Here is a 12,070-nt window from a genome sequence, read left to right on the forward strand (position 1 = left end):
CAAGCACACAGTAAGTTTATTAATTGAGTGAAAGAACGGTGTGGTGGTGTGTATGGAGGCACAGAAGCAGGAGAAATTTGTCCTTGTCCCATCTTCTACTCTGTCAAGTGCTGAGCCTCAATTGAGATGAGTCCGGGTTTACCAGATCCGGTAGAAAGTGCCATATTCCCTGAGGGTGAGATCATATAAGGCACACCAAAAGGAGGTAGTATTACCTCGGCTGCTCCTTGAAAGTGCCATGGGAATCATAGAGACCTTGGGGTTCAGTGAGGCTTATGGGGTGGAGGAAACAGCAGACAGTACCTGGAAGAAGTAAGATGAGGATGGATTCGTGAACAAGGACAAATCTATCAGAGGCCTTGAATCCCAAGGGCCTGACCCTGGATTTGGGCCTCAGAGATATCATACTCTAGTCCCTGACTGCCAAACAGCTGAGAGACCTCATGCGCTAGACAACACCCAAACTTAACGCTGAGACAATAATAACGAAGAGCTCATGTTAATTGAGAGGTTATTAATTTATTGGGGCAGCTTGGAAGGAGAACATTCAGTCATGTAGGTTTGGTCCCAAACCCATCTCAGGTTCCCCCAGCAGGATGTGTGAAGTGCCTAAGTCATCAGTTACTGAAGATCTCTGGGTCTGGAGGAAGGAAGGAAGAGGGTAACACTGCAGGGAACAAAATAGAGGAGGGCCAGCTTCAATCACGAGGAAATATAGTTGGACACCTCAATCAGGTTTCTGTCAGGGTCTCGGAAGTAGATGGACATAATGGGCCCTTTTGCCCCAGTTCTGGGGACTGGGCCCTCCTCAATGAGGACATCACAAGCCTGAAGTAGGAGGAGAAGATAAAAGTCACTCATCATGTTCTATGTGTGAGACCAAAATTTAATTCCTTGTAGTGGCTTAGAAGGCCCCTGTATCCTTCTGACCTCATCTACCAACTTACCCTCCTTCCCTCTGCTCTAGCCACATACCAGCTGTATGGCCTTGGGTAGATAACTACTCTGTACCTCAGTTTCCTCATTTGTAAAATAGGAGTGATAATAATGTCTACTATTATTTAGTAAGTGGCAGAGTCAGAATTCAAACCTAGGCAGCCTAGGCCAAAGTTCATACTCTTAACCCCTATGCTTTCCTTACTTTACTTCCAAACAAGACTTTTTCACTGATGTTTTCCAAAAAAGGAGTCCAGGATATTTGCACAGAATATATTCAAGACCTTGATCTGTGCTTCCCAATAGGAAAACCAATGCCTCCTTTACATGAAATAGTTTTAAGTGTTACAGGGCCACCAACATTAAATAATAGCAAATTAGAAATTATTCCCTCTTCAATTCTTTTTCAGTCCTTCTGATTATACCAAGAAGAAAGTCTCTGGTGGATGCTAACAAGTCCTTAGCACCTCCTTAACCACCTGCCAAATCTCCATTTGGAACATCAGGCACCCAGGGAATGGAAATAGCTAGAATCGAATGACATTGTGATGCTTTGATAGCTGTTTCTTTTTACAGTTACTTTTCTTTTGTGCCAAGATATAATGGGTTTTTCACTTACTTGGTTGAACATTTTCTTTTTACATAAATTTATTTATGTAAAGAGAATTCAGGTATAATTCTTCTACAAGGTAATGTAAAAATTTCCTTTTAAAATACATTTGTTGCTTGGCCGGCGTGGCTCAGTGGTTGAGCATCCAGGAGATCTTGCTTCGATTTCTGATCAGGGCACGTGCTGGGGTTGGGGGTTTGATGCCCAGTAGGGGGCGTGCAGGATGTGGCTGATCAATGATTCTCATCATTGATGTTTCTCTCTCCCTCTCCCTTCCCCTCTCTGAAATCAATAAAGACATATATATTTTTTTATATATCTTTATTGATTTCAGAGAGAGGAAAGGAGAGGGAGAGAGAGATAGAAACATCAATGATGAGAGAATCATTGATCAGCTGCAGCCCGTAACCCGGGCATGTGCCCTGACCGGGAATCGAACCCCGATCTCCTGGATTCTAGGTCGACACTCAACCACTGAGCCACACCCGGCCAGGCTAAAGACATATTTTTTAAAAAATTAAAATAAATAAATAAAATACATTTGTTTACATGAAAAAAAATGATGTCAATAAAAATAATGAGTAAACAATTGTGTACAGGCATTTTTTTGGATGCAAGGAAACCTCTTATGCCTGAAGTTTAGTGAAGACGTCCCTGGGTTATGTTTTTGTTTTCACTGCATCTGCAGCAGCTTTCTCAAAAATAATGAAAGTCTGACTCACCTTGAGGTGCTGGACCATTTCCTCCAAAGGTGCCTCTGTGATCAGACATATGTCCAGGGAGCCAGGAACTGGGTGAGCAGCTTTGGGTTCAAATTCCTTTCCCACTTCATGAAGGTTAAATTTCTGGTCTCCAAAACACAATGCTTTCCTGTCTCCCTATTTGAGGAGAGAAAACAACCTAGAGCTAAACCTCAAAAGATGAGTGTGAGGCAAAATCCCCCCCTACCTACCCCAACATTTTAAAAAAGGGCTTTTAATGAAAAAACAACCCTGTACCCCACCCTAGTCTCATTCCCTAGAGGCAACTGCTATTTTTTCTTTAATTTTTTGTTGTTATCCTCGCCTGAGGATATTTTTTCCATTGCTTTTAAGAGAGAGTGGAAGGGAGGGAGGAAGGGAGGGAGAGAGAAACACCGATGTGAGCCAATGTGAGAGAGACACATCGACTGGTTCCACTGGTTACCTCCTGCACATGCCCCCACAGGGGGTGGGGAGTGAACCTGCAACTCAGGTACATGCCTTTGACTGGGAACCCACTACCCTCTGGTGCGCAGGCCAAAGCTTTAACCAGTGAGCCATGCCGGCCAGGGCTCTCCCTTTTTTCTTATAAACACAACTCAAATGATGTCAGCAAAGGTTGTGGGTGGGGCTTCTGGGAACCTCCCAGCCCCACTGAGCTGGAACTTTTTCCCCATTCACTTCCTCCTTCTTCCCAGCCATGGCCCACAGCCTGCCTGCCTCTCCACTGGTTGATAAATAAGAGAAAAAGAAAACTATCTTCTTTACCCACTCACTGCTGGTTGTGTTTTCTCCTATGTGCCTCATGACACAGTCCCTAACTGATGTGGCACTATTTTTTTTTTTTTAATCCTCACCTGAGGATATTTTTTCCGTTGCTTTTCAGAGAGAGTAGAAAGAGGAGAAAGAGAGAGAGAGAGAAAGAGAGAGAGAGAGATCGATGTGAGAGAGACACATCTATTGGTTGCCGCCTGCACGTGCCCCCACCGGGGCTGGGTATCTAGCCTGCCAACAGAGGTACATGCCTTTGGTTGGAATTGAACCCAGGAGCCTTCAGTTCCCTGGCTGACAGTCTAACCACTGAGCCAAACTAGCTAGGGCATAGGGCGACTATTTCTTGATTTAACATCTTTAGATATCTCTATCCTCTCCCTGCTATGATAAGTGAGAATTTAGCTCATCCACATTACTACCCCACTTAATAGAATTCTATCATCACTTTTAGTTCCTCTTTTGGTTCTCTTATAATTTTTAAATAACCCACTTGTATCTTTATGTTCTGATAGATGAACTATAGCCAGTATCTCATTGATCCTATCCTTCTCTTCATGTCTCCTCCCTCTCCTATGCCTCTCAGCCTCTGCCATTTCTTGTATTATTTTTACATTTATTTCTTTTATATCACCATGATTGATACCACATCCACTCTATCAAAAAATGACTTTATTTCACTTTCACACTTGAATGATAGTTTGGCTGAGTATAGAATTCAAGGTTACAAGTTACTTTCCAAAGGCCTCTTAAATATGTGGCTTTGTTGTCTTCCTGAATCTAATATTGCTGATAAGAAGTATGATATTAATTTGTTTTTCATTCTTTTGTAGATGATACATCCACCCTCCACTCTTGCAGCTTTTTAGGACTTTTTTTGGATCCCAGATGTACTGAAATTTTACTCCAATGTGTCCAAGTACAGGGAATTGAGGCATCATATGCTTCATTATCACTATTGGCGCATGCAAGGCCTCTCTCTAGCTTTCCTTATGTATTTATTCTTTTAATCTCCATTCTACACTCCTGTCCCCACCTTAATCAGCCATTATAATGTGTTTGATGTCTGGTTTTCACAAGTTATTGTAAAAACTGTATTTATTGTTCAATGGGTGTATGTTATAAATGGTACCATACTGTGGACCTGATTCTGTTTCTTTGTTTTTCATTCAGCATGATCCTTTTAAGACCTGTTCATCTTGCCCTGGCCAGTGTGGCTCAGTTGGTTGAGTGTCCTTCCATGCACCAAAAGGTGGTGGGTTCAACTCCCAGTCAGGGCACATGCCCAGGTTTCAGGCTCAATCTCCAGCAAGGGCATGCAGGGAGCATGCAGGAAGCAGCCGAATTACGTTTCTCTCATCTGTGTTTCTCTGTCTCTCTCCTTCTCCCTTCCTCTCTCTCTAAAATCAATAAAAACATATTTTTTAAAAAGGCCTGTCCATCTTGCTATATCTATATCTATAGATTTTGCATAATTCTATTTTAATGCATAGCACCCCATGTTAGGATTAAATTCTTATCCTGTTTGCCATTCCATGGGCCTTTCAACATAAGAGATTACATTTTTTTGCTTTCTCTGCATTCCCCACTTTTGTACTTGTTTCAAATTCTCAAAGATAGTATAGTATTCAATCTCTGGAAACCTCCTTTCTTCCTGAGATCTTTCTTTCTTGGGAACTTTCTTTCTCTTGTTCCAAATTGGGCTGATTATCCTCTAGGTATCATTCTGGGATCTCCCCTTGGGATCCAGTGTGTCCTGACTTTGATGTCTTCCTTACTCCTGGCTTAAGCACTCATTTTGATGTAACATAATCTAAATTTTCAAAACAAGTGAGCAAAATTTCTGAGTCTTTTTATGTCTAAGAATGTTTTATTCTACTCTCATGTTGATTAATAATAGTTTGGTTGGACATAGAATTCTAGGTTGAATTTTTTCCCCTGAGAATCTTAAAGGTGTTCTTTTATTGTCTTCTAGCCTCTGATGTGATTCTTGGGAAATCTAACATCTGCATATTTCTTTTTCCTTTTTAGTTGAACTACTTTTCTTTTTAACCTCTCTGAAAGTTCTTAGGCTCTTCATTTTCACTTTGATCTATAATTTCATAAGAACAGAACTAAATGTCAATGTACTGGATATTCAGTTAATCCTTTCCATATAAAGACTGGAAAGTTCTCTTGAATTATTTCTATGGTAATTTCCTCCCCTCTATTTCTCCATTTTCTCTCTGGAAGTTCCACTATTCAGAGTTTGGAATCTCCTTCACTGATCCTTTAAGTTTTCCTCACAGATTTGTTGTGGGTTTTTTTTTTAAGTTGTTTTTTAAAGTATTATAATCAAATTTTATTCCACCTGCAATTTGGCATTTACATAAGTAGTTACCTTGAATGTTATGATCTCCATGCCCAGAATTTTGGAATAAAACATGGTGGTGTCTTTGATACTCTTTACTGTCATCACGATGTGGTCAAGTCTATGGATAAGACATGGGGGAGGGGTCTGGCTGCTGTGCCTCCATGACTAAAAAAAAAAAAATCAGAAGAGATCACATTATTACTAGTCACATCGAAGTTTTCTGTTTCCTTCTCCTTACCTTTCCTTACCTCCTCTCACCTCCCCAGTGATTATACTTCCTCTTCACACCTATTTCAAGGGGAAAGTCCTCAGAGGAAATTTTAGTATAGTCTTATTGCCCGTATGTGGATTCACAAGAGCCCATGTGTCTGCCATGACCACTGTCTACTACTTTCTTGTTCTCTTCCTCCTTCCAGAGGGAGAGAGGTCAAGATAAGGGGAGTGGAGACCAAGACCAAATCCTCTCTTATTTTCCCCAAGCTGGAATTCATCTCTTTTGCAAGAAATGACAAGACTGAGAGGAGGCCCAAAGCTAAGAGCACAAGCCCTCAGTTAGTCAATTTCATTCAGTCCCCTCTTTTCCCACTTCGCAGCTATGATCGCAGAGGACAAAATAAGAAGGGAGAATCTCAGATAAAAATAAATATTTCTGGGAATGTGTGTTTACAAATCTATCTTGACACTCAGTAGGAGGGTATACTTCCTTCCCTCAACTTCCTGCCCTCTGCACACTTCCCACCAGGTCTTTCTCTTGATTTGTATTCTTTAGTCATTTGTATATTTACATTACATCTGCTATAGGATTGTAAAGTGCCTGTGATCTGGCACTATAGGTAGCAGAGTATAGTGGTTACAAAAACAGACTCTGGAGCCAGACTGACATTTAATTAATCTCTCTGTGCCTTAGTTTCCACTTCTGTAAGATGGGCATGGTTTTATACATATCTTATATAGGGCCATTGTAAACATTTTAAAAAAGAATTGTATATTTAAGGATTTAGAACAATTCCTGACAGCAAGTGCCATAAGAGTTAACGATGACGATGACGATATCATGGTCATCTTGTTAAAATTCAAACTCCTTACCATGACCCCCAATCTCTACACCCTCATCCATTGTTCCTGAACTCCAAGCCACATGCCCTTTTGCCTGTTCCTCATAAGAGCCATCCTTGTGCCTTTGGTCTCAGGGCCTTTTGCACATGCTAGTATCTATCTCCTTAATTAGAATATAAGCTTCATAAGGGTAGAGATTTTTCTGTTTTGGTCCCCACTGTGTCCCAAACAGCTAGCAGATGTTCAATATTTGTTCAGTTAGTGGATATCTATTACAATGATTAGGCCCAGTGCCTGGTATAAAGTCTGGCTCCCCTTCCCTTCTCCTTCCCCTTCCCCTTCCCTTTCCCCCTCCCCTCCCCTTCCCTTTCCCCCTCCCCTCCCCTTCCCTTTCCCCCTCCCCTCCCCTTCCCTTTCCCCCTCCCCTCCCCTCCCCTTCCCTTTCCCCCTCCCCTCCCCTCCCCTCCCCTCCCCTCCCCTCCCCTCCCCTCCCCTCCCCTCCCCTCCCCTCCCCTCCCCTTCCTCCCCATTTCATCCCATTCCACCATATGCTATTTTATTATGTTTTATTCCACAGTGTTCAATTCCATTCAAGTTATTACATTTTAAACAATTGATTTCACTGAGCCCCAGCTAAAAAAAAAATACTATGTGTTCTATTTTCATGAATGGAGGAGGCATTAGCAAAGTTGCTGAGTTCTGTCCTCATGGATACAGAGGACCCACAGGGACACAGAAGCAGTAGAAGGAGAAACTGACTGACATTTGGGCTCCATTAAAAATAAAGTTATATGTTTTAAAAATCTTATTAACCTTTTAATGTTTATAGGATCTGTAATAGGACTATCTTTTAATTCCTGATATTGATAATTAGTATTTTTTCTCTTAATTGCTTGAGAGAAAACAGAAATAACTAATATTTTATTAATCTGTTCAAAGAACCAACTTTTCTGATCTATGTATTTAGAGCTGTATATTTTCCTTAAGCGCTGCTTAACCACATCCCCAATTTTTTTCTTTTATTAAAAATATTTTTTTATTGATTTTTTTAGAGAGAAAGAAGAAGGAGGAAGGAGAGAGAGAAACATCAATTGGTTGCCTCCCATACACACCCTGACCAGGGATCAAACCCACAACCTAGGCATGTGCCCTGACCAGGAATTGAACTGGCGACCTTTTGGTGCACAGGACAACGCTTAACCAACTGAGCCACACCAGCCAGGGCACATCCCCAATTTCGACTGTCTTTTGGAAATCAACTCAACCTATTCCTCCTATTTTTCTTTTCTTTTCTTTCTTTTCTTTTCTTTTCTTTTCTTTTCTTTTCTTTTCTTTTCTTTTCTTTTCTTTTCTTTTCTTTTCTTTCTTTTCTTTCTTTTTTTACTGCCACTGGTTTATTTTATTTTACTTATTGATTTGAAAGAGAGAGAGAGAGAGAAAGGGGGGGAAGGAGATTTGTTATTCCACTTATTTGTGCATTCATTAGTTGATTCTTGTATGTGCCCTGACAAGGGATCAAACCCGAAACCTTGGCATGTCGGGATGACTCTCTAACCAACTGAGCTACCTGGCCAGGGCCCCTCCCACTTTTCAATACTCTTCCAGGTCAGATTTACTCCCCAGGTTCTATTTTGTATATGGGGAGCTCCATCTTTGTAAATTCAAGGATGAGCAGGGCTGGCTGTCTTTAGGAACAGGAAGAAGGGCAATGTGACTTAGAATCCAAGGATGAATGAGGCATGAGCAGGAGGGGAAGGCAAGGGCCAGATCATTCAAGGTTGCCAAGGTAAGGTTCATAAAAAAGAAGATCAAGACATAGTAACCCCATAAAGCTTACTGTGTGCCTTGTTCTAAGCACTATACAAAATAGAGTCCATTTTATTCCTCACAATAAGCCTATATGGATAATAGAGTGCCCAGACCATGATGACCTTTTCTGCCTCTTTCACAGGGAAGGCTTCTATCTTTCTACAAAGTCCTGTTCAATGTCGCCTTCAAGGTGCCAGGGGGCCCTGGGATTCTTATGGCAAACCTCAAGGTCACTGCTGTTTCGTGGCCCCTCCCTACACTGCCCTATCTTAATGTCCCTGGCTGAACTAGCTCCCCTGAGCCACCCTGAGGGAGTAGAGCAGGGGGCCCTCAACCAGGCCCACTCCTGCAGACATGTTGATGGCTAACATGTGTTAGAGCAGGGTCTTCCCATGTCCCTCTACTGCCATCTGCTTGTCTTTGAAAGAGGAAGAAAGAGAGAAGAAGAGGGGAAAATGGATGTCAGCACACCAGGATAGGACGCATAGAAGGGATGCAGGTTACCAGGCCTGGGCTGGGAGGTCCCCAGCCTTGGTGCCAACACCTATGCCCTAAGCCCCCAGGGGCCACCTGACTCACCTGCTTCTCCGAAGTCCTGCCCCACATCCTGGTTGGCAGCCTGGAGGGTAGACGGCACAGCATGGCAGGCTAAGTGTCCTTGCCGTGGAACCTCCAGACAACCCTCTGGCTCAGTTCCTGGAGATCAAGGGGCAGGAATGGGAGGGCTGTGGGCTGACGACTGCTACTGGTGACAGAGGTAGGCGGTGCAAGTACAAGGATTCTGACATAAAACTCAGGACCTTGAAAGCAAAAGCTTAAGGTGTGTCTTAGACAGCTTGGGCCAACATAACAAAGTACCATAGCCTGGCTGGCTTAAAAAAACAAAATTTATTTCCTCACAATTTTGGAAGACAGAAGTCCAAGATCAGGGTGTCAGTATGGTCAGATTCTGGCGAAGGCTCTCTACCTGGCCTGTAGATGGCCACCTTCTTGCCATATCCTCATGTGGCAGAGAGAAAGAGCAAGTTTTCTTGTTTCTTCTTATCAGTCACTAATCTCATCATGATGACCCCACCTTCATGACCCCATCTAACCCTAATCACCCCCCAAAGGCTCCACATTCTAATACTATTACACTGGGGATTAGGGCTTCACATGGATTTGAGGAGGTGCAAATATTCAGTTTGTGAATAACAGGTATATATGTGTAAGGGATTACTTTGTAATAACACAAAAAACACTCATCTTGAAGTAGTGGGGGGCATTATTCTAGGGTATGAGGCTTCTGATCTCTTTAGGGGGATGTCTCTAGAGTGTGAGATGTCTGATCTGTTTGGAAGTCTGTGTCCAGAGTGTGAGGTTAGGAACTAAGTTAGAGTATTACTACTATGACATATTATGGGTATGTTTCCAAGCCAAGATCTCTAAATAAGCGTTCTCTGCCTCAGAGTGCAATGTTCTTGAATTCTTTCGGGGTGTGAGCTCTGAGGTCTTCTTCATCCCCACCTATCCTTCACCCCACCCTCACTTTCCGATGCTGAAAGGCAGGAAACATTCATCAAACCCATTGCTGTTTCCCTTACCCTCAGCTAGCCTCCCTTTCTCTTGTGGGCTACCTGTCCAGCCCCTGGAGCATATGAGTTTGAGATTCTTGTTCCTAGATGTACCCTAGATACCTTCCCCCCACCACATACAAATGCTCTGTCCTATGGATATTGTTTTAGCATATGATTTTCCTTTATAAAGAGTTATAAAAAAAAGAAAAGATAAACTTTAAAAAAAAAGAGTTATACAAATGATACATGAACCTAGCTTTCCAACAATACCTCAATATATGGAATAGATCAATATATGGACTAAACAGGTCATCCCCACCTCCACCTTCCAAAAATGACCACTGGGATTAGTTTCTGGTGTTTCCTTCCAGACACACACACACCCATACACATACGGTCACCAAAGCTAGCTCCCACCTGCTTTTCCTTATCAATAGCATGTCCTATGAAGGTACCCCTGCCCTCACAGGTACACACAGGTCCCATTCATTCTGTATCATGTGCTGCTGATGCTCTGTGGTATAACATGAACTCCCACCATCATCTCAGTCTGCAACAGTCATTGGCCATAAATGGACAGTTACAGTTGTTTGTGTCTACCAGCTTTGTACACACAGCTCTGGGCATGTGTGTATTAGAAGTGGAATTGTTGGTCAAAGAGTTCATTCATTCAACAAACACTTAATGTGTGTGTTCTGTGTACTGAGCACTGGTCTAAGTGCTGGGGAGACATGAGAGAACAAGACAGACAAATGTCCCTGCCCATATGAAGCTGACACTCTAGTTGGGGAGGAAGAGGGGGTCCAATTTTTATTTAGATGTTTCACAAGGTCCTAGAAGGTTTTACTCTCATCAGTGGGGCACTTACTGGTTTCCTCCCCACTACTCTCTGCACAGCGGGATCTGCAGCAGGAGACTGCTGCTTTGGCTTTTGCTCTCTACACGATCTGCAGGGTCTGGGGCTGGGATATTCTATTTGGGGATATGGGACACATGTGTGCATGTGAGTGTGTGTGGTTAGAGAGGCGGATATAGAAATTGAATGGTCAACTAGAGAAAGTAAAGGGAAATCAGAAGAGAAGAGACTAATGGTATCGGAGGGAGCTAGGGACAAAATGATCTACTGAACTAAACATGAACAGCCTCTCCCGGACCACACCCACAGAGGGTGTTGGGAGCAGCAGCACTGAGAAATACACTACTGTCTCAGAATATACCATTGTGCAATTGTTGGGTGGACACTCCTAGGACCACACAGACTAGGGTGTGGACACCCTTGGGGTCACAGAGACAGGGATGTGGATAATCCTGGAGTCATACTGAGTGATGTGTGAACACTCCTGTGGCCACATAGACAGGGTTGTGGGCACCAAATGTGGTAATGCACACGGGGATGTGGAAAGTCTTGGGTGACTCAGATAGGGCTCTGGGCATTCCAGAAGTCACATACACTGGGGAGTGGGCATTCCTGGAATCACATACACTGGAGACTGTACACTATTGGGGTCACCCAGAGTGGGGTGTAGACATTTCTGGGGTCAGGTTGACTAGCATGCGAACACTACTGTAGTCAAAGAAACGGGTGTGGGCAGTTCTGGGGTCAAACTGATTTGCATGTGGACACATCTGGGGTCACACACACTAGGGAGTGGATTTTTTAAAATATGTTTTTATTGATTTCAGAGAGGAAATGAGAGAGATAAAAACATCAATGATGAGAGTCATTGATCCGCTGCTTCTTGCCCACTCCCTACTGGAGTTGAACCAATAACCTGAGCATGTGCCCTGACCTGGAATCAAACTTCCATCTCCTGGATCATAGGTTGATGCTCAACTGCTGAGCCATGGTGGCCGAGCAGGAGTGGACATTCCTGTCACCTAGACTGGTTAGTGGACATTCATAAGGTCACACATATAACACCCCAGGGGTCAAATAGCCTGGGTTGTGGATGCCCTGGGTTGTGGATGTCCCTGAGGTAGCACAGATTGGAGTGTGGAGCCTCTTGGGGTCATTCAGATGGGATATGGGCCCTCCTGGGCTCAGAGCACCTAAGGTGTGGGCAACTGTGAGGTCACACAGAGAGGATGTGCACAGACATGGACACTATGTGGACACTGCTAGTGTGACACAGATCAGGGTTTGGATACTCCTAGAATCACACACCAGGATAAGGACATTTCTGGCTTCACACAAAGGGGTGTACACACTCATGGTGTCACACGGATTGGGAAAAGGATG

General features: G+C 43.2%; 1 protein-coding gene across 1 annotated transcript; it reads right to left on the reverse strand.

Moving 5' to 3' along the window:
* Nucleotides 1–702: 702 nt before the first annotated feature.
* Nucleotides 703–8,917, reverse strand: GLOD5 (glyoxalase domain containing 5). The gene is made up of 4 exons (XM_087813338.1): nt 8,855–8,917; nt 5,438–5,575; nt 2,269–2,424; nt 703–828 (listed from the first exon to the last, which is right to left on the reverse strand). The coding sequence occupies exons 1-4, from the start codon at nt 8,915–8,917 to the stop codon at nt 703–705; spliced, it is 483 nt and encodes a 160-aa protein (XP_087669464.1).
* Between the last annotated feature and the right edge of the window lie 3,153 nt (nt 8,918–12,070).

This window comes from Miniopterus natalensis, chromosome X (genome assembly GCF_054644295.1).
Source record: "Miniopterus natalensis isolate mMinNat1 chromosome X, mMinNat1.hap1, whole genome shotgun sequence".
Taxonomy (NCBI): Eukaryota; Metazoa; Chordata; class Mammalia; order Chiroptera; family Miniopteridae; genus Miniopterus; species Miniopterus natalensis.